At 47.4% G+C, this 21,003-nt stretch overlaps 2 protein-coding genes across 2 annotated transcripts in view; one reads left to right on the forward strand and one right to left on the reverse strand.

Moving 5' to 3' along the window:
- The first annotated feature begins 279 nt into the window (after window positions 1-279).
- On the forward strand, window positions 280-14,459 carry LOC142923296 (ragulator complex protein LAMTOR4-like). Its single transcript, XM_076064341.1, has 5 exons — window positions 280-362; window positions 484-520; window positions 7,873-7,953; window positions 13,183-13,300; window positions 13,592-14,459. The coding sequence occupies exons 2-5, from the start codon at window positions 518-520 to the stop codon at window positions 13,687-13,689; spliced, it is 300 nt and encodes a 99-aa protein (XP_075920456.1). The 5' UTR covers window positions 280-362; window positions 484-517; the 3' UTR covers window positions 13,690-14,459.
- Window positions 14,460-14,883: 424 nt separating this feature from the next.
- Window positions 14,884-21,003, reverse strand: part of LOC142923295 (serine/threonine-protein kinase PAK 2-like) — a 44,302-nt gene continuing 38,182 nt past the window's right edge. Inside the window, exons 13-15 of the mRNA XM_076064340.1 lie at window positions 20,664-20,860; window positions 19,712-19,849; window positions 14,884-17,456 (exon numbers count right to left, since the gene is read on the reverse strand). Coding sequence (XP_075920455.1) covers window positions 17,370-17,456; window positions 19,712-19,849; window positions 20,664-20,860 — 422 coding nt within the window. The 3' untranslated portion in view covers window positions 14,884-17,369. The remainder of the gene's footprint in view (window positions 17,457-19,711; window positions 19,850-20,663; window positions 20,861-21,003) is intronic.

Consider the following 21,003-nt stretch of genomic DNA (forward strand, 5'->3'; position numbering starts at 1 on the left):
AGGGGGGGCTCTGTCTCCACTAGGGGAGGGGGCTCTGTCTCCACTAGGGGGGGCTCTGTCTCTACTAGGGGGGGCTCTGTCTCCACTAGAGGGGGGCTCTGTCTCCACTAGGGGGGGCTCTGTCTCTACTAGAGGGGGGGCTCTGTCTCTACTAGGGGGGGCTCTGTCTCTATTAGGGGGGCTCTGTCTCTACTAGGGGGGGGGCTCTGTCTCCACTAGGGGGGCTCTGTCTCTACTAGGGGGGCTCTGTCTCCACTAGGGGGGGCTCTGTCTCCACTAGGGGGGCGGGGTATAAAGTGACGCCCCTCGCCACCACCACCACCACCACGTGACCGCCATTGCCAGTCGTCTCCCTCCCTGCAGTGAGTTGAACCTTCACCCTGCAGCCGCCCGTCGTTCCGCACGCAACATCGCAACTCCCCGCGCTCCACTTGCCAGCGCCGCGCGTGGCGCGTGAATAATCTCCCCCCTCTGTCTCTCTAGAAGAAGACGACGACGAGGAGGAGGAGATACGACAATGGTGAGTTGGAGACTTAGTCGGCCTACCTCGGCTAGACTCGGAGTCGGCCTGGCGAGGCCTACCCCACGCCCCCTTTGGAGCCTTCGCAATCGACGGCTCCCATCTAGGACACCCCCCCCCCTCCTCGCCCCCCGGCTCCCTCTGTCGCCACTACACCCCCACAACCCACCCTGGTTATAGTATAGTAATGTATAGTGTAATGTATGGTGTAGTGTATAGTAATGTATGGTGAAGTGTATAGTAATGTATAGTGTAATGTATGGTGTAGTGTATCGTAATGTATAGTGTAATGTATGGTGTAGTGTATAGTAATGTATAGTGTAATGTATGGTGAAGTGTATAGTAATGTATGGTGAAGTGTATAGTAATGTATAGTGTAATGTATGGTGTAGTGTATCGTAATGTATAGTGTAATGTATGGTGTAGTGTATAGTAATGTATGGTGAAGTGTATAGTAATGTATAGTGTAATGTATGGTGTAGTGTATCGTAATGTATAGTGTAATGTATGGTGTAGTGTATAGTAATGTATAGTGTAATGTATGGTGAAGTGTATAGTAATGTATGGTGAAGTGTATAGTAATGTATAGTGTAATGTATGGTGTAGTGTATCGTAATGTATAGTGTAATGTATGGTGTAGTGTATAGTAATGTATGGTGAAGTGTATAGTAATGTATAGTGTAATGTATGGTGTAGTGTATCGTAATGTATAGTGTAATGTATGGTGTAGTGTATAGTAATGTATGGTGAAGTGTATAGTAATGTATAGTGTAATGTATGGTGTAGTGTATCGTAATGTATAGTGTAATGTATGGTGTAGTGTATAGTAATGTATAGTGTAATGTATGGTGTAGTGTATAGTAATGTATGGTGTAGTGTATAGTAATGTATAGTGTAATGTATGGTGTAGTGTATCGTAATGTATAGTGTAATGTATGGTGTAGTGTATAGTAATGTATAGTGTAATGTATGGTGAAGTGTATCGTAATGTATAGTGTAATGTATGGTGTAGTGTATAGTAATGTATAGTGTAATGTATGGTGTAGTGTATAGTAATGTATGGTGAAGTGTATAGTAATGTATAGTGTAATGTATGGTGTAGTGTATAGTAATGTATAGTGTAATGTATGGTGTAGTGTATAGTAATGTATAGTGTAATGTATGGTGTAGTGTATAGTAATGTATGGTGAAGTGTATAGTAATGTATAGTGTAATGTATGGTGTAGTGTATAGTAATGTATGGTGAAGTGTATAGTAATGTATAGTGTAATGTATGGTGTAGTGTATATTAAGGTATAGTGTAATGTATGGTGTAGTGTATTGTAATGTATAGTGTAATGTATGGTGTAGTGTATAGTAATGTATAGTGTAATGTATGGTGTAGTGTATCGTAATGTATAGTGTAATGTATGGTGTAGTGTATAGTAATGTATAGTGTAATGTATGGTGTAGTGTACAGTAATGTATAGTGTAATGTATGGTGTAGTGTACAGTAATGCATAGTGTAATGTATGGTGTAGTGTATTGTAATGTATAGTGTAATGTATGGTGTAGTGTATAGTAATGTATAGTGTAATGTATGGTGTAGTGTATAGTAATGTATAGTGTAATGTATGGTGTAGTGTATAGTAATGTATAGTGTAATGTATGGTGTAGTGTATAGTAATGTATAGTGTAATGTATGGTGTAGTGTATAGTAATGTATAGTGTAATGTATGGTGTAGTGTATAGTAATGTATGGTGAAGTGTATAGTAATGTATAGTGTAATGTATGGTGTAGTGTATAGTAATGTATGGTGAAGTGTATAGTAATGTATAGTGTAATGTATGGTGTAGTGTATAGTAATGTATGGTGTAATGTATGGTGTAGTGTATAGTAATGTATGGTGAAGTGTATAGTAATGTATAGTGTAATGTATGGTGTAGTGTATAGTAATGTATGGTGAAGTGTATAGTAATGTATAGTGTAATGTATGGTGTAGTGTATCGTAATGTATAGTGTAATGTATGGTGTAGTGTATAGTAATGTATAGTGTAATGTATGGTGTAGTGTATAGTAATGTATGGTGTAGTGTATAGTAATGTATAGTGTAATGTATGGTGTAGTGTATCGTAATGTATAGTGTAATGTATGGTGTAGTGTATAGTAATGTATAGTGTAATGTATGGTGAAGTGTATCGTAATGTATAGTGTAATGTATGGTGTAGTGTATAGTAATGTATAGTGTAATGTATGGTGTAGTGTATAGTAATGTATGGTGAAGTGTATAGTAATGTATAGTGTAATGTATGGTGTAGTGTATAGTAATGTATAGTGTAATGTATGGTGTAGTGTATAGTAATGTATAGTGTAATGTATGGTGTAGTGTATAGTAATGTATGGTGAAGTGTATAGTAATGTATAGTGTAATGTATGGTGTAGTGTATAGTAATGTATGGTGAAGTGTATAGTAATGTATAGTGTAATGTATGGTGTAGTGTATATTAAGGTATAGTGTAATGTATGGTGTAGTGTATTGTAATGTATAGTGTAATGTATGGTGTAGTGTATAGTAATGTATAGTGTAATGTATGGTGTAGTGTATCGTAATGTATAGTGTAATGTATGGTGTAGTGTATAGTAATGTATAGTGTAATGTATGGTGTAGTGTACAGTAATGTATAGTGTAATGTATGGTGTAGTGTACAGTAATGCATAGTGTAATGTATGGTGTAGTGTATTGTAATGTATAGTGTAATGTATGGTGTAGTGTATAGTAATGTATAGTGTAATGTATGGTGTAGTGTATAGTAATGTATAGTGTAATGTATGGTGTAGTGTATAGTAATGTATAGTGTAATGTATGGTGTAGTGTATAGTAATGTATAGTGTAATGTATGGTGTAGTGTATAGTAATGTATAGTGTAATGTATGGTGTAGTGTATAGTAATGTATGGTGAAGTGTATAGTAATGTATAGTGTAATGTATGGTGTAGTGTATAGTAATGTATGGTGAAGTGTATAGTAATGTATAGTGTAATGTATGGTGTAGTGTATAGTAATGTATGGTGAAGTGTATAGTAATGTATAGTGTAATGTATGGTGTAGTGTACAGTAATGTATAGTGTAATGTATGGTGTAGTGTACAGTAATGTATAGTGTAATGTATGGTGTAGTGTACAGTAATGTATAGTGTAATGTATGGTGTAGTGTACAGTAATGTATAGTGTAATGTATGGTGTAGTGTACAGTAATGCATAGTGTAATGTATGGTGTAGTGTATAGTAATGTATAGTGTAATGTATGGTGTAGTGTATCGTAATGTATAGTGTAATGTATGGTGTAGTGTATAGTAATGTATAGTGTAATGTATAGTGTAATGTATGGTGTAGTGTATAGTAATGTATAGTGTAATGTATGGTGTAGTGTATAGTAATGTATAGTGTAATGTATGGTGTAGTGTATAGTAATGTATAGTGTAATGTATGGTGTAGTGTATAGTAATGTATGGTGAAGTGTATAGTAATGTATAGTGTAATGTATGGTGTAGTGTATAGTAATGTATAGTGTAATGTATGGTGTAGTGTATAGTAATGTATAGTGTAATGTATGGTGTAGTGTATAGTGTAATGTATGGTGTAGTGTACAGTAATGTATAGTGTAATGTATGGTGTAGTGTATGGTAATTTATGGTGTAGTGTATAGTGTAATGTATAGTAATGTATAGTGTAATGTATAGTGTAGTGTATAGTAATGTATAGTGTAATGTATGGTGTAGTGTATAGTAATGTATAGTGTAATGTATGGTGTAGTGTATAGTAATGTATAGTGTAATGTATGGTGTAGTGTATAGTAATGTATAGTGTAATGTATGGTGTAGTGTATAGTAATGTATGGTGAAGTGTATAGTAATGTATAGTGTAATGTATGGTGTAGTGTATCGTAATGTATAGTGTAATGTATGGTGTAGTGTATAGTAATGTATAGTGTAATGTATGGTGTAGTGTATAGTAATGTATGGTGTAGTGTATAGTAATGTATAGTGTAATGTATGGTGTAGTGTATCGTAATGTATAGTGTAATGTATGGTGTAGTGTATAGTAATGTATAGTGTAATGTATGGTGAAGTGTATCGTAATGTATAGTGTAATGTATGGTGTAGTGTATAGTAATGTATAGTGTAATGTATGGTGTAGTGTATAGTAATGTATGGTGAAGTGTATAGTAATGTATAGTGTAATGTATGGTGTAGTGTATAGTAATGTATAGTGTAATGTATGGTGTAGTGTATAGTAATGTATAGTGTAATGTATGGTGTAGTGTATAGTAATGTATGGTGAAGTGTATAGTAATGTATAGTGTAATGTATGGTGTAGTGTATAGTAATGTATGGTGAAGTGTATAGTAATGTATAGTGTAATGTATGGTGTAGTGTATATTAAGGTATAGTGTAATGTATGGTGTAGTGTATTGTAATGTATAGTGTAATGTATGGTGTAGTGTATAGTAATGTATAGTGTAATGTATGGTGTAGTGTATCGTAATGTATAGTGTAATGTATGGTGTAGTGTATAGTAATGTATAGTGTAATGTATGGTGTAGTGTACAGTAATGTATAGTGTAATGTATGGTGTAGTGTACAGTAATGCATAGTGTAATGTATGGTGTAGTGTATTGTAATGTATAGTGTAATGTATGGTGTAGTGTATAGTAATGTATAGTGTAATGTATGGTGTAGTGTATAGTAATGTATAGTGTAATGTATGGTGTAGTGTATAGTAATGTATAGTGTAATGTATGGTGTAGTGTATAGTAATGTATAGTGTAATGTATGGTGTAGTGTATAGTAATGTATAGTGTAATGTATGGTGTAGTGTATAGTAATGTATGGTGAAGTGTATAGTAATGTATAGTGTAATGTATGGTGTAGTGTATAGTAATGTATGGTGAAGTGTATAGTAATGTATAGTGTAATGTATGGTGTAGTGTATAGTAATGTATGGTGAAGTGTATAGTAATGTATAGTGTAATGTATGGTGTAGTGTACAGTAATGTATAGTGTAATGTATGGTGTAGTGTACAGTAATGTATAGTGTAATGTATGGTGTAGTGTACAGTAATGTATAGTGTAATGTATGGTGTAGTGTACAGTAATGTATAGTGTAATGTATGGTGTAGTGTACAGTAATGCATAGTGTAATGTATGGTGTAGTGTATAGTAATGTATAGTGTAATGTATGGTGTAGTGTATCGTAATGTATAGTGTAATGTATGGTGTAGTGTATAGTAATGTATAGTGTAATGTATAGTGTAATGTATGGTGTAGTGTATAGTAATGTATAGTGTAATGTATGGTGTAGTGTATAGTAATGTATAGTGTAATGTATGGTGTAGTGTATAGTAATGTATAGTGTAATGTATGGTGTAGTGTATAGTAATGTATGGTGAAGTGTATAGTAATGTATAGTGTAATGTATGGTGTAGTGTATAGTAATGTATAGTGTAATGTATGGTGTAGTGTATAGTAATGTATAGTGTAATGTATGGTGTAGTGTATAGTGTAATGTATGGTGTAGTGTACAGTAATGTATAGTGTAATGTATGGTGTAGTGTATGGTAATTTATGGTGTAGTGTATAGTGTAATGTATAGTAATGTATAGTGTAATGTATAGTGTAGTGTATAGTAATGTATAGTGTAATGTATGGTGTAGTGTATAGTAATGTATAGTGTAATGTATGGTGTAGTGTATAGTAATGTATAGTGTAATGTATGGTGTAGTGTATAGTAAGGTATAGTGTAATGTATGGTGTAGTGTATTGTAATGTATAGTGTAATGTATGGTGTAGTGTATAGTAATGTATAGTGTAATGTATGGTGTAGTGTATAGTAATGTATAGTGTAATGTATGGTGTAGTGTATAGTAAGGTATAGTGTAATGTATGGTGTAGTGTATTGTAATGTATAGTGTAATGTATGGTGTAGTGTATAGTAATGTATAGTGTAATGTATGGTGTAGTGTATCGTAATGTATAGTGTAATGTATGGTGTAGTGTATAGTAATGTATAGTGTAATGTATGGTGTAGTGTATAGTAATGTATAGTGTAATGTATGGTGTAGTGTATAGTAATGTATAGTGTAATGTATGGTGTAGTGTATAGTAATGTATAGTGTAATGTATGGTGTAGTGTATTGTAATGTATAGTGTAATGTATGGTGTAGTGTATAGTAATGTATAGTGTAATGTATGGTGTAGTGTATAGTAATGTATAGTGTAATGTATGGTGTAGTGTATCGTAATGTATAGTGTATAGTAATGTATAGTGTAATGTATGGTGTAGTGTACAGTAATGTATAGTGTAATGTATGGTGTAGTGTACAGTAATGTATAGTGTAATGTATGGTGTAGTGTACAGTAATGTATAGTGTAATGTATGGTGTAGTGTACAGTAATGTATAGTGTAATGTATGGTGTAGTGTACAGTAATGCATAGTGTAATGTATGGTGTAGTGTATAGTAATGTATAGTGTAATGTATGGTGTAATGTATGGTGTAGTGTATAGTAATGTAGAGTGTAATGTATGGTGTAGTGTATCGTAATGCATAGTGTAATGTATGGTGTAGTGTATAGTAATGTATAGTGTAATGTATGGTGTAGTGTATCGTAATGTATAGTGTAATGTATAGTGTAATGTATGGTGTAGTGTATCATAATGTATAGTGTAATGTATGGTGTAGTGTATTGTAATGTATAGTGTAATGTATTGTGTAGTGTATAGTAATGTATAGTGTAATGTATGGTGTAGTGTAGTGCAGTGTAGTGTATGTTGTAGTGTATAGTAATGTATAGTGTAGTGTATAGTAATGTATAGTGTAGTGTATAGTGTTATATATGATGTAGTGTATTTCAGTGTAATGTATGGTGTAGTGTATGGTGTAGTGTGGTGTATGGTGTAGTGTGGTGTATGGTGTAGTGTATAGTAGTGTAGTGTATGGTGTAGTGTATGGTTTAGTGTAGAGACGGCTGATGATGAGACACTGAATGTCGAAAGCAGTCCTTGTCGATAAACATTTGTATGCATTTCACCGGTATTGGAACCGGTTGTTAGTCTATGGGGCCCATGTTAAGAGGTAGGAAACCGGTGCTGGGCATCCCCTAGGTCGACTCGGCCTCAAATGAGTACCTGGTGCGGTGCATAGTTAAACATCGCCACTGGGGAGACAAAGGCGGCCCAGCGTGGTGCTGGCCACCCACCCCCTCGCGTGCCACAGTGCCGGCCTTCATAGGCGCTGCTACTCGCTACTAACAACACTTGCCCCGACAGTCTGTTAAGGCTACACGGGGGGATCTTTGTCTCTGTGTGTCCACAGGCGAACGTTCTGGCACAGGGAGTGGAGCTGATCCCAGACCAGCAGGGATTCTTGATGATCAGCGACGACGGGATGCTGGCGGTGAGAGACGCGAACGCTTGCACGTGACGCACACGTTGTTCCTGCCACCGCAGTGCTTGTGGCAGGCCTAGGTGTGCGCACTTTGAGGTTGTCACGATTCGTGTTGGAAGGCTCGCTGCTGTGCCAGGCTAGGTGCAGGAGATCACAGGACAGATCCAGCAGGTGCCATGGGTTGTCCCGCTGAGATGACCGGCTGATGCACCACCAGCTGTACCTCCTACTGTGCCAGGCTAGGTGCAGGAGATCACAGGACAGATCCAGCAGGTGCCATGGGTTGTCCCGCTGAGATGACCGGCTGATGCACCACCAGCTGTGCCTCCTACTGTGCCAGGCTAGGTGCAGGAGGTCACAGGACAGATCCAGCAGGTGCCATGGGTTGTCCTGCTGAGATGACCGGCTGATGCACCACCAGCTGTACCTCCTACTGTGCCAGGCTAGGTGCAGGAGGTCACAGGACAGATCCAGCAGGTGCCATGGGTTGTCCTGCTGAGATGACCGGCTGATGCACCACCAGCTGTACCTCCTACTGTGCCAGGCTAGGTGCAGGAGATCACAGGACAGATCCAGCAGGTGCCATGGGTGGTCCCCCGCTCAGATGACCGGCTGATTCACCACCAGCTGTGCTTCCCATCGCTTTTGATGCCTTGCGATAATTAATCGGAGTCGATTTGGTGTTTGAACATCTTAACACCTCCCGAGTTATTGCTAGAAAGCGTGAAAACTTAATATTTTTGTGTCATCAGACCTACGAACATTGTTTTTAATCTCTATGGGTGTGATATGTAACTGTGTGTCTCATTATGGGTCTATCTCTATGGGTCTCTGTATCTCTATGGGTGTCTGTGGGTCTCTGTGTATCTCTATGGGTCTCTGTGTGTCTCTATGTATCTCTATGGGTCTCTATGCATCTTTGTATCTCTGTGGGTGTCTATGTATCTCTGTGGGTCTCTGTGTGTCTCTGTATCTCTATGGGTCTCTATGCATCTGTGTATCTCTGTGGGTGTCTATGTATCTCTATGGGTCTCTGTGTATCTCTGTGTCTCTATGTATGTCTATGTGTCTCTATGGGTCTCTGTGTGTCTCTGTATCTCTATGGGTCTCTGTGTGTCTATGTATCTCTATGGATCTCTGTGTCTCTATGCATCTCTATGGGTCTCTGTGTGTCTCTGTATCTCTGTGTGTCTCTATGTATCTCTATGCGTCTCTGTATCTCTGTGGGTGTCTGTATCTCTATGGGTCTCTGTGTGTTTCTATGCATCTGTGTATCTCTGTGGGTGTCTATGTATCTCTATGGGTCTCTGTGTGTCTCTGTATCTCTATGGGTCTCTGTGTGTCTCTGTATCTCTATGGGTCTCTGTGTCTCTATGTATCTCTATGGGTCTCTGTGTGTCACAATGTATCTCTATGGGTCTGTGTCTCTATGTATCTCTATGGGTCTCTGTGTGTCTCTATGCATCTGTGTATCTCTGTGGGTGTATATGTATCGCTGTGAGTCTCTATGTATCTCTATGTATCTCTATGGGTCTCTGTGTATCTCTGTGGGTGTCTATGTATCTCTATGGGTCTCTATGTGTCTCTATGTATCTCTATGGGTCTCTGTGTGTCTCTATGTATCTCTATGGGTCTCTATGCATCTTTGTATCTCTGTGGGTGTCTATGTATCTCTGTGGGTCTCTGTGTGTCTCTGTATCTCTATGGGTCTCTATGCATCTGTGTATCTCTGTGGGTGTCTATGTATCTCTATGGGTCTCTGTGTATCTCTGTGTCTCTATGTATGTCTATGTGTCTCTATGGGTCTCTGTGTGTCTCTGTATCTCTATGGGTCTCTGTGTGTCTATGTATCTCTATGGATCTCTGTGTCTCTATGCATCTCTATGGGTCTCTGTGTGTCTCTGTATCTCTATGGGTCTCTATGTATCTCTATGCGTCTCTGTATCTCTGTGGGTGTCTATGTATCTCTATGGGTGTCTGTGTGTTTCTATGCATCTGTGTATCTCTGTGGGTGTCTATGTATCTCTATGGGTCTCTGTGTGTCTCTGTATCTCTATGGGTCTCTGTGTGTCTCTGTATCTCTATGGGTCTCTGTGTCTCTATGTATCTCTATGGGTCTCTGTGTGTCACAATGTATCTCTATGGGTCTGTGTCTCTATGTATCTCTATGGGTCTCTGTGTGTCTCTATGCATCTGTGTATCTCTGTGGGTGTATATGTATCGCTGTGAGTCTCTATGTATCTCTATGTATCTCTATGGGTCTCTGTGTATCTCTGTGGGTGTCTATGTATCTCTATGGGTCTCTATGTGTCTCTATGTATCTCTATGGGTCTCTGTGTGTCTCTATGTATCTCTATGGGTCTCTATGCATCTTTGTATCTCTGTGGGTGTCTATGTATCTCTGTGGGTCTCTGTGTGTCTCTGTATCTCTATGGGTCTCTATGCATCTGTGTATCTCTGTGGGTGTCTATGTATCTCTATGGGTCTCTGTGTATCTGTGTCACTATGTATGTCTATGTGTCTCTATGGGTCTCTGTGTGTCTCTGTATCTCTATGGGTCTCTGTGTGTCTATGTATCTCTATGGATCTCTGTGTCTATGCATCTCTATGGGTCTCTGTGTGTCTCTGTATCTCTATGGGTCTCTGTGTGTCTCTGTATCTCTATGGGTCTCTGTGTCTCTATGTATCTCTATGGGTCTCTGTGTGTCACAATGTATCTCTATGGGTCTGTGTCTCTATGTATCTCTATGGGTCTCTGTGTGTCTCTATGCATCTGTGTATCTCTGTGGGTGTATATGTATCTCTGTGAGTCTCTATGTATCTCTATGTATCTCTATGGGTCTCTGTGTATCTCTGTGGGTGTCTGTTTCTCTATGGGTCTCTATGGGTCTCTGTGTGTCTCTATGTATCTCTATGGGTCTCTGTCTCTATGCATCTGTGTATCTCTGTGGGTGTCTATGTATCTCTATGGGTCTCTGTGTGTCTCTATGTATCTCTATGGTCTCTGTGTGTCTCTATGTATCTCTATGGGTCTATGTGTGTCTCCATGCATCTGTGTATCTCTGTGGGTGTCTGTATCTCCATGGGTCTCTGTGTGTCTCTATGTATCTCTATGGGTCTCTGTGTCTTTATGTATCTCGATGGGTCTGTGTATCTCTGTGGGTGTCTTTGTATCTCTGGGTCTGTGGGTGTCTATGTATCTCTATGGGTCTGTGGGTGTCTCTATGTATCTCTATGGGTCTGTGGGTGTCTCTATGTATCTCTATGGGTCTCTGTGTGTCTCTATGTATCTATATGGGTCTCTGTGTATCTCTATGGGTGTCTTTGTATCTCTATGGGTCTGTGGGTGTCTATGTATCTCTATGGGTCTGTGGGTGTCTCTATGTATCTCTATGGGTCTCTATGTATCTGTGTCTCTATGTATCTCTATGGGTCTCTATGTATCTCTATGGGTCTGTGTATCTCTGTGGGTGACTTATGTATCTCTATGGGTCTCTATGTATATCTATGGGTCTCTGTATCTCTGTGGGTGTCTTTGTATCTCTGGGTGTCTGTGTCTCTATGGGTCTTTGTGGGTGTCTTTGTATCTCTGTGTGTCTCTATGTATCTCTGTGGTGTCTATGTATCTCTATGTATCTCTGTGAGTCTCTATGTATCTCTGTGGGTGTCTATGTATCTCTGTGGGTGTCTATGTATCTCTATGTATCTCTATGGGTCTCTATGTATCTCTCTGGGTCTCTGTATCTCTCTGGGTGTCTATGTATCTCTATGGGTGTCTATGTATCTCTGGGTGTCTATGTATCTCTATGGGTGTCTGTATCTCTGGGTATCTATGTATCTCTGTGGGTGTCTATGTATCTCTATGTATCTCTATGGGTCTCTATGTATCTCTCTGGGTCTCTGTTTCTCTATGGGTGTCTATGTATCTCTCTGGGTGTCTATGTATCTCTGTGGGTGTCTATGTATCTCTATGGGTATTTGTGCTGGTGGATCCCCAATGTGGTTTCAGACCAGGGCGGTCCAGCACAGATGCCATATTCTCTTTCTGCTACAGCAGAGGTGTAGGGAATTCCAACAAGACCTACGGATGATCTGGTGATTGCTGCTCACTCAGAGGAGGAGTTGAAGGCGGTTCTGCTGAACCTGGGGCTTGCCACCAAGAGGTGGAGACTTACCAACAGCCCCACCAAAACTAAGCCCCTGCCTCAGTGTTTTGTGCCACCAAACACTCCACCGCCTCAGCTACCCATTTGTGATGGAGCAGTTGGAGAGAGTGGAGAGTTTCCCATACCTGGGCAGTGTGCTCATGACCAGCTCTGGTTTGACAGTAGAGGTCTCACTCCGAATCAGTCGGGCGGCAATATCTTTTCATCGGTTGCGTATCGCTGTGTGGAAGCTACCTGGTCTGTCACTCCGCACTAAGCTTCAGGTCTTCTTGGCCACGGTCATTCCCTCCCTTCTCTACGCTTGCGAAACTTGGACCCCCCTAATAGAACAGCTTTGCCGGTTAGAAACATTTAGGCTAGCCTGCCTACCATCCATCCTGGGTTTAACCAGGCTGAATTGTGTGAGGAGCTCGCAAAGCCTTGAAAGATCTGGACACATTCCCATCATTGAGCTCCTCCGGCAGTCAAGGCTGCGTTGGCTGGGTCATGTAGCCCGCATGCCCAGCCACCGTATGCCCAAGCAGCTTCTGTTTGGTCACAGAGGGGGCTAAACGGGCACGACATGGGCTAGAGAAGAGATGGAGTGATGTGGTACGAGAGGACGAGGAGCTGAGTGGACTTGCTGACGACTGGAACCAGCGGTGTCAAGATCGGTCTCTGGAGGCTCGTCAAGGACGCTGCTACTGGGCAGTTGGAGGCAGTCGCCCTCCAACAGCAATGGAGGGCGGAGGAGTGGAGCGCCGAGCGGCTGAAATGCAGCAAGTTGGCACAGTAGGGGGGGTACATCTGGTGTGCGTCTACCGGTCATCTCAGTCAGCCAACCCATGGCACCTGCTGTCAGTGATGCTCCGACACTTCACGTAGCCGCAAAGTTCATCTGGCACAGGCGCTGTGGTGACGTCACCGTCACTTAGTGGCGAATGGCGAGCGCTGGTGTGGGTGTCTGCGTCTCTACATCATTTTTTGGTGACAACACAGGCCACCCTTGACGAATGAGACCGCTATTCCAGTCACACAGCAGAACCAACTTGAACCTCGACTCCCCGTGTCGCCCCTACGCCCCCTCTTTCAGTCCTCGGGGGACCTGGACAATGACGAGCGTGTGGCCGGAGTGCTCATGGCGCTCGTCAGCACCGCCTCCAAGTTCCCGACAACCACCCAGGGCCAACCGCCGTTCCGCCGGCTCGCAGGTAGCGGCCGCGCCGACTTCGCACAGCCTCAGAAAGGGGAACGACTCGTGAGAGAGCGGACGACCGAGCCCGTTCCCCTCTCTCCAAGTCACCCTCTCTCTCTCCCCGAGTTGCTGCTTCTCTCTCTCGCTGTCTCTAGGCGAGAGAGCGAGAGCGGGTACCGTGCCCACAGTATGCACGGTACTCACAAAGTTTCAACTATTTATTTACGCTCTTTAAAACGAGTAACCCTCCTCCACCTATCCCCTTCCCCCCTGGGCCCCCCACCTCTCCACCCCCCCCCCCCCCCAGTGGTGTTTGGGGAGTTCTCCTACGTAGTCACGACGTCCGCCGGCCGCGTGTTCGTGGTGAAGCGGAGGAATGCAGCGCGGGAGCTCCCCGCGGCCTAGAGACGCGAGGCCCCCACACGGCGCCCTGGGGACCCACGGTGACTGCCACGGGGCCCACACGGCCACCACACGGCGCCTGACCACCACGGGGCCCACACGGCACCAGGGCCCCACAGCTACAGGGCCCACACAGCTACGGGGCCTACACAGCACCAGGGCCCCACAGCTACGGGGCCTACACAGCACCAGGGCCCCACAGCTACGGGGCCTACACAGCACCAGGGCCCCACAGCTACGGGGCCTACACAGCTACGGGGCCCACACAGCTACGGGGCCTACACAGCACCAGGGCCCCACAGCTACGGGGCCTACACAGCACCAGGGCCCCACAGCTACGGGGCCCACACAGCACCAGGGCCCCACAGCTACGGGGCCTACACAGCACCAGGGCCCCACAGCTACGGGGCCCACACAGCACCAGGGCCCCACAGCTACCGGGCCCACACAGCACCGGGGCCCACACAGCACCAGGGCCCCACAGCTACGGGGCCCACACAGCTACGGGGCCCACACAGCTACGGGGCCCACACAGCTACGGGGCCCGCACAGCACAGGGGCCCACCACTACAAGCCCCACATGGCCACGGGAGCCACCACCCTGTACAGGCACACCATGCACACACACACCCTTACACTGGCACACCACACACACACACCTTTACACTGGCACACCACACACACACACACCCTTTGTGTAGACATGCATAAAAACACATTGGGACACCACACTCACGTATGTAAATAAAGTGTCAACCATGTGAAGGCTGTTATTGAGCTGGTCTTGGCTACTTTCTTTCAATCGTTGCGGCCTCAGGGTGCAGTGACCCACTTGGACATTCAAGTAGTGTAATAGCAAGCAGAAGACAAAGATGCCCCCCGTGTAAGCTCAACAGACTTGGGGCAAGTGCTGTTAGCTGGTAGCAGCAGCCCCTATGAAGACCAGCACTGTGGTACAAGAGGGTGATGATTACTGCTCCACACCACTGCAGGTGCTCATTTGAGGATGAGTCGACCTAGGGGAGGCCCAATTCAGATAATCGTCTGCTTTAGATTCGTAACAGCATGCTAACCACTCCAGCACACAACCAAACAACTGTACACAGACAACCACCATACACACACCTGCACCACACTTCAACAGAAAAACAACTTACAAAGAGGTGGGGGGGGGCACCCACCCCCCCCCCCCAATGGTTTTGCGTTAATAAAATTTTTAATCAAACCTAGGCGACGTCTTGTTAAAAACCAACAACAAATAAACAAACTCCACTTGTCCCCCCCCGCCCCCCCCGCAAATTAAAAGCACGCAAACCACATTTATAACAGATCTTTAAGAGAGGAAAAACTATAAACCCCAAACGAAGAGAGACCTCTACGAAATGCACTTGAGAGAACTCATCCCACCACCACCACTCTACCCAACTACTCAAGCCCTGGGGAGAGACTTTCACACTCCCACCACTGGGGGATGCAGCAGCAGCAGCAATAGCCAGGCCATGTGCCAGGCCAGGCCATGTGCCAGGCCAGGCCATGTGCCAGGCCAGGCCATGTGCCAGGCCAGGCCAGGCCAGACCATGTGCCAGGCCAGGCCATGTGTGCCTGGCCTCGCAATGCCACTGTGTGACCGCGCCAGGCCAGGTGCACTTTGTGAGGCTGTGGCTGCCTGGCAGGTGGTGGCCATGGGTTGCCCGACTGAAATGTACATCAGCTGTACCACCCTCCCCCCCCCTGCTACGGTGCCAACTGCAGCAGCAGCAGCAATGGCACCCATGCACGCACACACACAAACACACACCTACACCTCAAGCTAAAATCACTGCTCAAAGGGGCCCAGCATGGTGGGTTCTCAGTAGCAATGATGATGCACTTGGGAGAGGGGGAAATGGAGGATTGTGATGATGTTTGATGACAAACGCTTTGCATTGTGCAAAGACCGAGGAGATGGCAGTGCCGAGAGCAAAGTGAACATCTGACGCCTACTGGACACCTGTGAAAAAAAGCTTCATACCTCATGGGCAGACTCCTCCAGGATAAATAAAGATTCTGAAGCTGAACCACCCCCAGGATGGGGTCCTCCCCCGCCGTCTCTCACCCGCGGGGAGAGAGGCCGATGGGTTCGAATCTGGGACCCAGGTGTCGGGACAGGGGTTTGTAGTGTACTACCGCGGGCGATTTAATTCCGTAACATAATTATATTATTATATGCCTGCATACGCGCACAGCTCAAGAAGAGGCCCGTCACCCCTACAGCTCAACAAGAGGCCCGTCCCCCCCCCCACACAGCTCAACAAGAGGCCCGTCCCCCCTACAGCTCAGCAAGAGGCCCGTCCCCCCCACAGCTCAAGAAGAGGCCCGTCACCCCTACAGCTCAAGAAGAGGCCCGTCACCCCCACAGCTCAAGAAGAGGCCCGTCCCCCACACGGCTCAACAAGAGGCCCGTCCCCCCCCCCTACAGCTCAACAAGAGGCCCGTCCCCCCCACACCGTTGCAGATTTGCCAGGCACGGGCGACAAGTTCAAAGGAAACGACAAGAAAAATAAACCAACATCCCGCAAACCGTTTAAAAAAAAACCCGACATTATACCTCTTTTTTTTACCGAGGTGTGGACCCCCCCCCCACATGATGATGCATGACCCCCCCCCCCCCCCCGCCTGAAGGGTGAGCGTGCCAGCAGGTTGGCGGGCGAGCCAGCGAGAGGGCGAGCGAGCGAGCAAATGGGTGAGTGAGCGGGCGAGCGAGAGGGTGAGCGAGAGAGGAGAGGATGATTGGGCGGACGGGCGAGCGAGCGAATGTCTCCACCGTCCAAGCAGAGGATGCCGCTTGATCCGACGAAGTAGCGCCCCCTCCGCCCCGCCCAGCGACGACTCCTCACACGGCGACAGCTGTCCATGAATCCTCCCAACCCCCCCGGGGGACAGGCAATGTACAACAACGCAGGAACCGGAGGCTCCGTTAACTCTCTCGGCGCCCCGAGACGACCAGAGGTTGGGTGGGTGCTGCGAAAAAGGGGGGCGGCTCAGGGTAATGAGTACAGCGTTCGCGACTTGCAGCCACTCCTACAGCTCCACACGCACACACGCAAGCACACGCGCGTGCGTGCGTACACACGTTGCTCACACGCGTGTGTGCGTACACACGTTGCTCACACGCGCGCACACAGCTGCACACACGTGCTCACATACACGGCTGCGCAACACACAAGACGCACACAGGCCCTTGTACACACACTGACAAACCGACAGGCTAATGTGTACGCACGCTAACTGCACGCACAGCCTCACACACGCGCGCCCGCACACACACATGCGCAAACACGTACCCCCACTGTGCACCTTTGTGCTGTGTGTGGGTGCGTGCACACCCACAATGGCTGCTTGTGCTTCCGAGTGTTGTGCAGGGAGTGTGTGCGTCAGAGCATGCGGGCAGCCAGGAGTGTGTTTACATGTGGGTATGGGTATGAGTGACTGTGGATATGGGTGTGTGCGTGGGTATGGGTGTGTGCGTGGGTATAAGTGTACGTAAATATAAGTGTGTGTGTGCGCGAGTATGTGTGTGAGTGTGCCTGTGTGTGCGTGCCAGTGAGTATGCGTGCGAGTGAGTAACAGTGTGTGAGTATGAGTGACAGTGTGTGAGTGTGTGCGTGTGTGTGCGTGTGTGTGCGCATGTGCCACCGCCTGTGCTAGCGATTGTTCTTGATGGCGTCCTTGGCTGCCAGGATGAGGGGAGTAAGGCTGGCCAGGGGCTTGGCCAGCTTCAAAAATGGATGCTGCACACAGACACACGCACACAGACACACGCACACACGCACACATTAATACACCAATAGCAACACCCGCCATTCGCCACTAATTGACGGTGATGGCACCACGGCGCATGTGCCAGGCTAGGTGCACTTTGAGGCCATGTGAAGTGTGGAAGGCTCACTGACAAGAGGTCACGGGACAGACCAAGGGACCATGGGTTGGCTGACTGAGATGACCGGTAGATGCACAAGATCTACCCCTACTGTGCCAACTTGCTGCATTTTAGCCGCCCGGCGCTCCGCTCGTTGTTGTGAGCGTCGCTCCTCCGCCCTCCGTTGTTGTTGGAGGGCGACTGCCTCCAACTGCCCAGTAGCGTCCTTCACGAACCTCCTCCACAGAGGACGATCTTGACACCGCTGGTACCGGTCATCGGCAAGTCCACTCAGCTCCACGTCCTCCTGTACCACATCACTCCATCTCTTCTCTAGCCCGTGCCGCGCCGATTTAGCACCCTCTATTAGGTCAAACAGAAGCTCCTTTGGCATGCGGTGGCTGGGCATGCGGGCTACATGACCCAGCCAATGCAGCCTTGCCTGCCCGAGGAGCTCATTGATGGGAATGTGTCCAAATCTTTCAAGGATTTGTGAGATCCTCGCACAATCCAGCCTGGTTAAACCCAGGGTGCCAGCCTAAATGTTTCTAACCGGCGCAGATATTCCACCAGAGGGGTCCACGTTTCACAAGCATAGAGAAGGGAGGGATAGACCGTGGCCGAGAAGACCCGACGCTTTGTGTGGAGCGACGGACCAGGTAGCTTCTACACAGCGTTACGCAGCCGATAAAAAGATACTGCCGCTCGACTTATTCGGAGTGAGACCTCTGCTGTCAAACCGGAGCTGATCATAAGCACACTGCCCAGGTATCGGAAACTCTCTATTCTCTCCACAACTGCTCCATCACCAATGGATAGCTGTGGGTGGAGTGTTTGATGGCATAAAATACCCAGGCAGGTGCTTAGTTTTGGTGGGGCTGATGGTAAGGCCCCATCTCTTAGTAGCACGTTCCAGTCTCAGCAGCAGCGTCTCCAACTCCTCCTCTGAGTGAGCAGCAATTACCAGATCATCGGCATACGTAACGTGGTCGACCAATAGGGAGCCATCCCTCGACCGCACCTGGGCATTGATCAACCTCCCATTGTATCTGTACCAGATGTAAATTCCTCCAGTACAGCCATGGAAAGCTTCTCGAACTACGTGGACAAATATGTTAAATAATGTGGGAGCCAGAGGACATCGCCGTCGCACCCCAAGGTTAACAGGGAATGGCTCAGACTCCTGGCCACGGATATTAACCCGACCCTGCCCACCATCATGAAGGCCCTTAATAATTGTGGGCAGAGTCGGGGACTGAAAGCACGAAGAACTGCCCACAGCCTTGGCCTGTTGATGGTATCATAGGCCATGACCAGGTCAATAAAGCAGAGATGTAGGTCTTGTTGGAATTCCCTACACCTTTGATGTAGCAGACAGACAGAGAATATAGCATCTGTACAGGACCGCCCTGGTCTAAAACCACACATTGAGGCTCTCCAAGCTTCTCCTCAGCCTTTCCCAGCCTACTGAGGAGTGAGATGCCCCTGTAGTTGTTACAGAACCTGTCCTGTTGTCCATTAATACACACACACATACATACGCATACAGACACATTAATACACATATGCACCTTAATAATATACAGACATTAATACACATACACAAACAGACAAAGATCCCCCGTATAGCCTTAACAGACTGTAGGGGCAAGTGCTGTTAGCGAGCAGCACCTATGAAGGCCGGCACGGCACACGAGGGGGTGGGTGGTCAGCACCACACCCGGCCGCCTTTGTCTCCCCAGTGGCGACGTTTACTGCACACCGCTACACCAGGTACTCATTTGAGGCTGAGGACACCTAGGGGAGGCCCGGGCCCGGTTCAGAAAGTCGCCACCGCTGGTGTTGGTGGTGGCCGTGAGCGGGAATCGAACTCGGGTCTATGCCCGGGTTCGTAGCACAGCGCTAACCACTGCGCCACCGCTCCCCGCCCCCCAAAGACCCCCACAATATAGCCTCTAACAAGGCTGTTGGGGGGCAAGTGCTGTTAGCGGTTAGCAGCAACTATGAAGGCCCGCAACTGTTCCACACGAAGGGCTGTTGTGGTTAAAAACCCACGGCCTTGCACACAAACGCCACCCGGGCAACTCATTTGAGGCCGAGTGGACCTAGGGGAGATCCCGGCGTCACCTGCAGGAGGTCGCGCGCAGAGCCGCGCTGGTCGACGTCCATCTCCAAGCAGCGGTTGAGGAAATCGCGGAACACGGGACTGAGCTTCTCGGGATTCTGGAGCTCGGGGGTGCCGTTGGTGGCGATGAGATACAGGGCCTACACGGCACGGACACGGCACAAAGGTCACCGCCACGCGCAGCCTTCAAACGCACGGTCGGTGGGAGGTGCCGGCGCCTGTGAAGGCCGCCACGGCGCACGTGGGGGGTGTGGGTGGAACGGCGTTACGTGCCCGGCCGCCTTTGTCTCTCCTGCCACCACCTGTGCTGATTATGTTTACACACACACACACACACCCCGCTGGGTACACGTTCAACCGCTCGCCCACCCACTCACCCACCCACTCACCCACCTACTCACCCACTCACCCACCCACCAACCAAGCCTCCCACCCACCCACCAACCCAGCCTCCCACCCACTCAGCCACCCACCCACTCAGCCACCCACCCACACGCCCGCTCACCCACCCACCCAGAGCGGGTTCTCGTTGAGGTAGGGCGGCTCCCCCTCCACCATCTCGCTCACCCACGCGCCCGCTCACCCACGCGCCCGCTCACCCACGCGCCCGCTCACCCACCCGCCCACCCACCCCACCCACTCACCCTGAGCGGGTTCTCGTTGAGGTAGGGCGGCTCCCCCTCCACCATCTCGCTCACCCACACGCCCGCTCACCCACGCGCCCGCTCACCCACACGCCCGCTCACCCACGCGCCCGCTCACCCACGCGCCCGCTCACCCACCCGCCCACCCACCCCACCCACTCACCCTGAGCGGGTTCTCGTTGAGGTAGGGCGGCTCCCCCTCCACCATCTCGCTCACCCACACGCCCGCTCACCCACGCGCCCGCTCACCCACGCGCCCGCTCACCCACGCGCCCGCTCACCCACCCGCCCACCCACCCCACCCACTCACCCTGAGCGGGTTCTCGTTGAGGTAGGGCGGCTCCCCCTCCACCATCTCGATGGCCATGATGCCCAGGCTCCAGACGTCCACCTTGGGCCCGTAGGCCTTGCGTGTCACCACCTCGGGCGCCATCCAGTAGGGGGTGCCAACCATGGTGCTGCGCTTGCTCTGCTCCGGAGAGATCTGGGCGCAGAAGCCAAAGTCCGCTGTGGTGGGGGGTGGGGGAGTTTTGGGGGGGCCACACACGGGGTGGGGGGAGGGAGGGGGGGGTGGAGACACGGGGTTGAGACAGGGAAGGAGACACGAGGGGGGTGGAGACACGTGGTTGAGACAGGGAAGGAGACACGGG

The sequence above is a fragment of the Petromyzon marinus genome, unplaced genomic scaffold (assembly GCF_048934315.1).
Source record: "Petromyzon marinus isolate PM22_M1 ecotype Great Lakes invasive population unplaced genomic scaffold, UKy_Petmar_22M1.pri1.0 PM_Scaffold_4, whole genome shotgun sequence".
NCBI classification, from domain to species: domain Eukaryota; kingdom Metazoa; phylum Chordata; class Hyperoartia; order Petromyzontiformes; family Petromyzontidae; genus Petromyzon; species Petromyzon marinus.

Excerpts from the sequence above, each read along its gene's own strand:
- LOC142923296 (XM_076064341.1), top strand. Across the intron at positions 7,954-13,182 it reads GCGACGACGGGATGCTGGCG|TCCTCGGGGGACCTGGACAA; the intron begins GTGAGAGACGCG and ends CCCCTCTTTCAG. Across the intron at positions 13,301-13,591 it reads GCCGTTCCGCCGGCTCGCAG|TGGTGTTTGGGGAGTTCTCC; the intron begins GTAGCGGCCGCG and ends CCCCCCCCCCAG.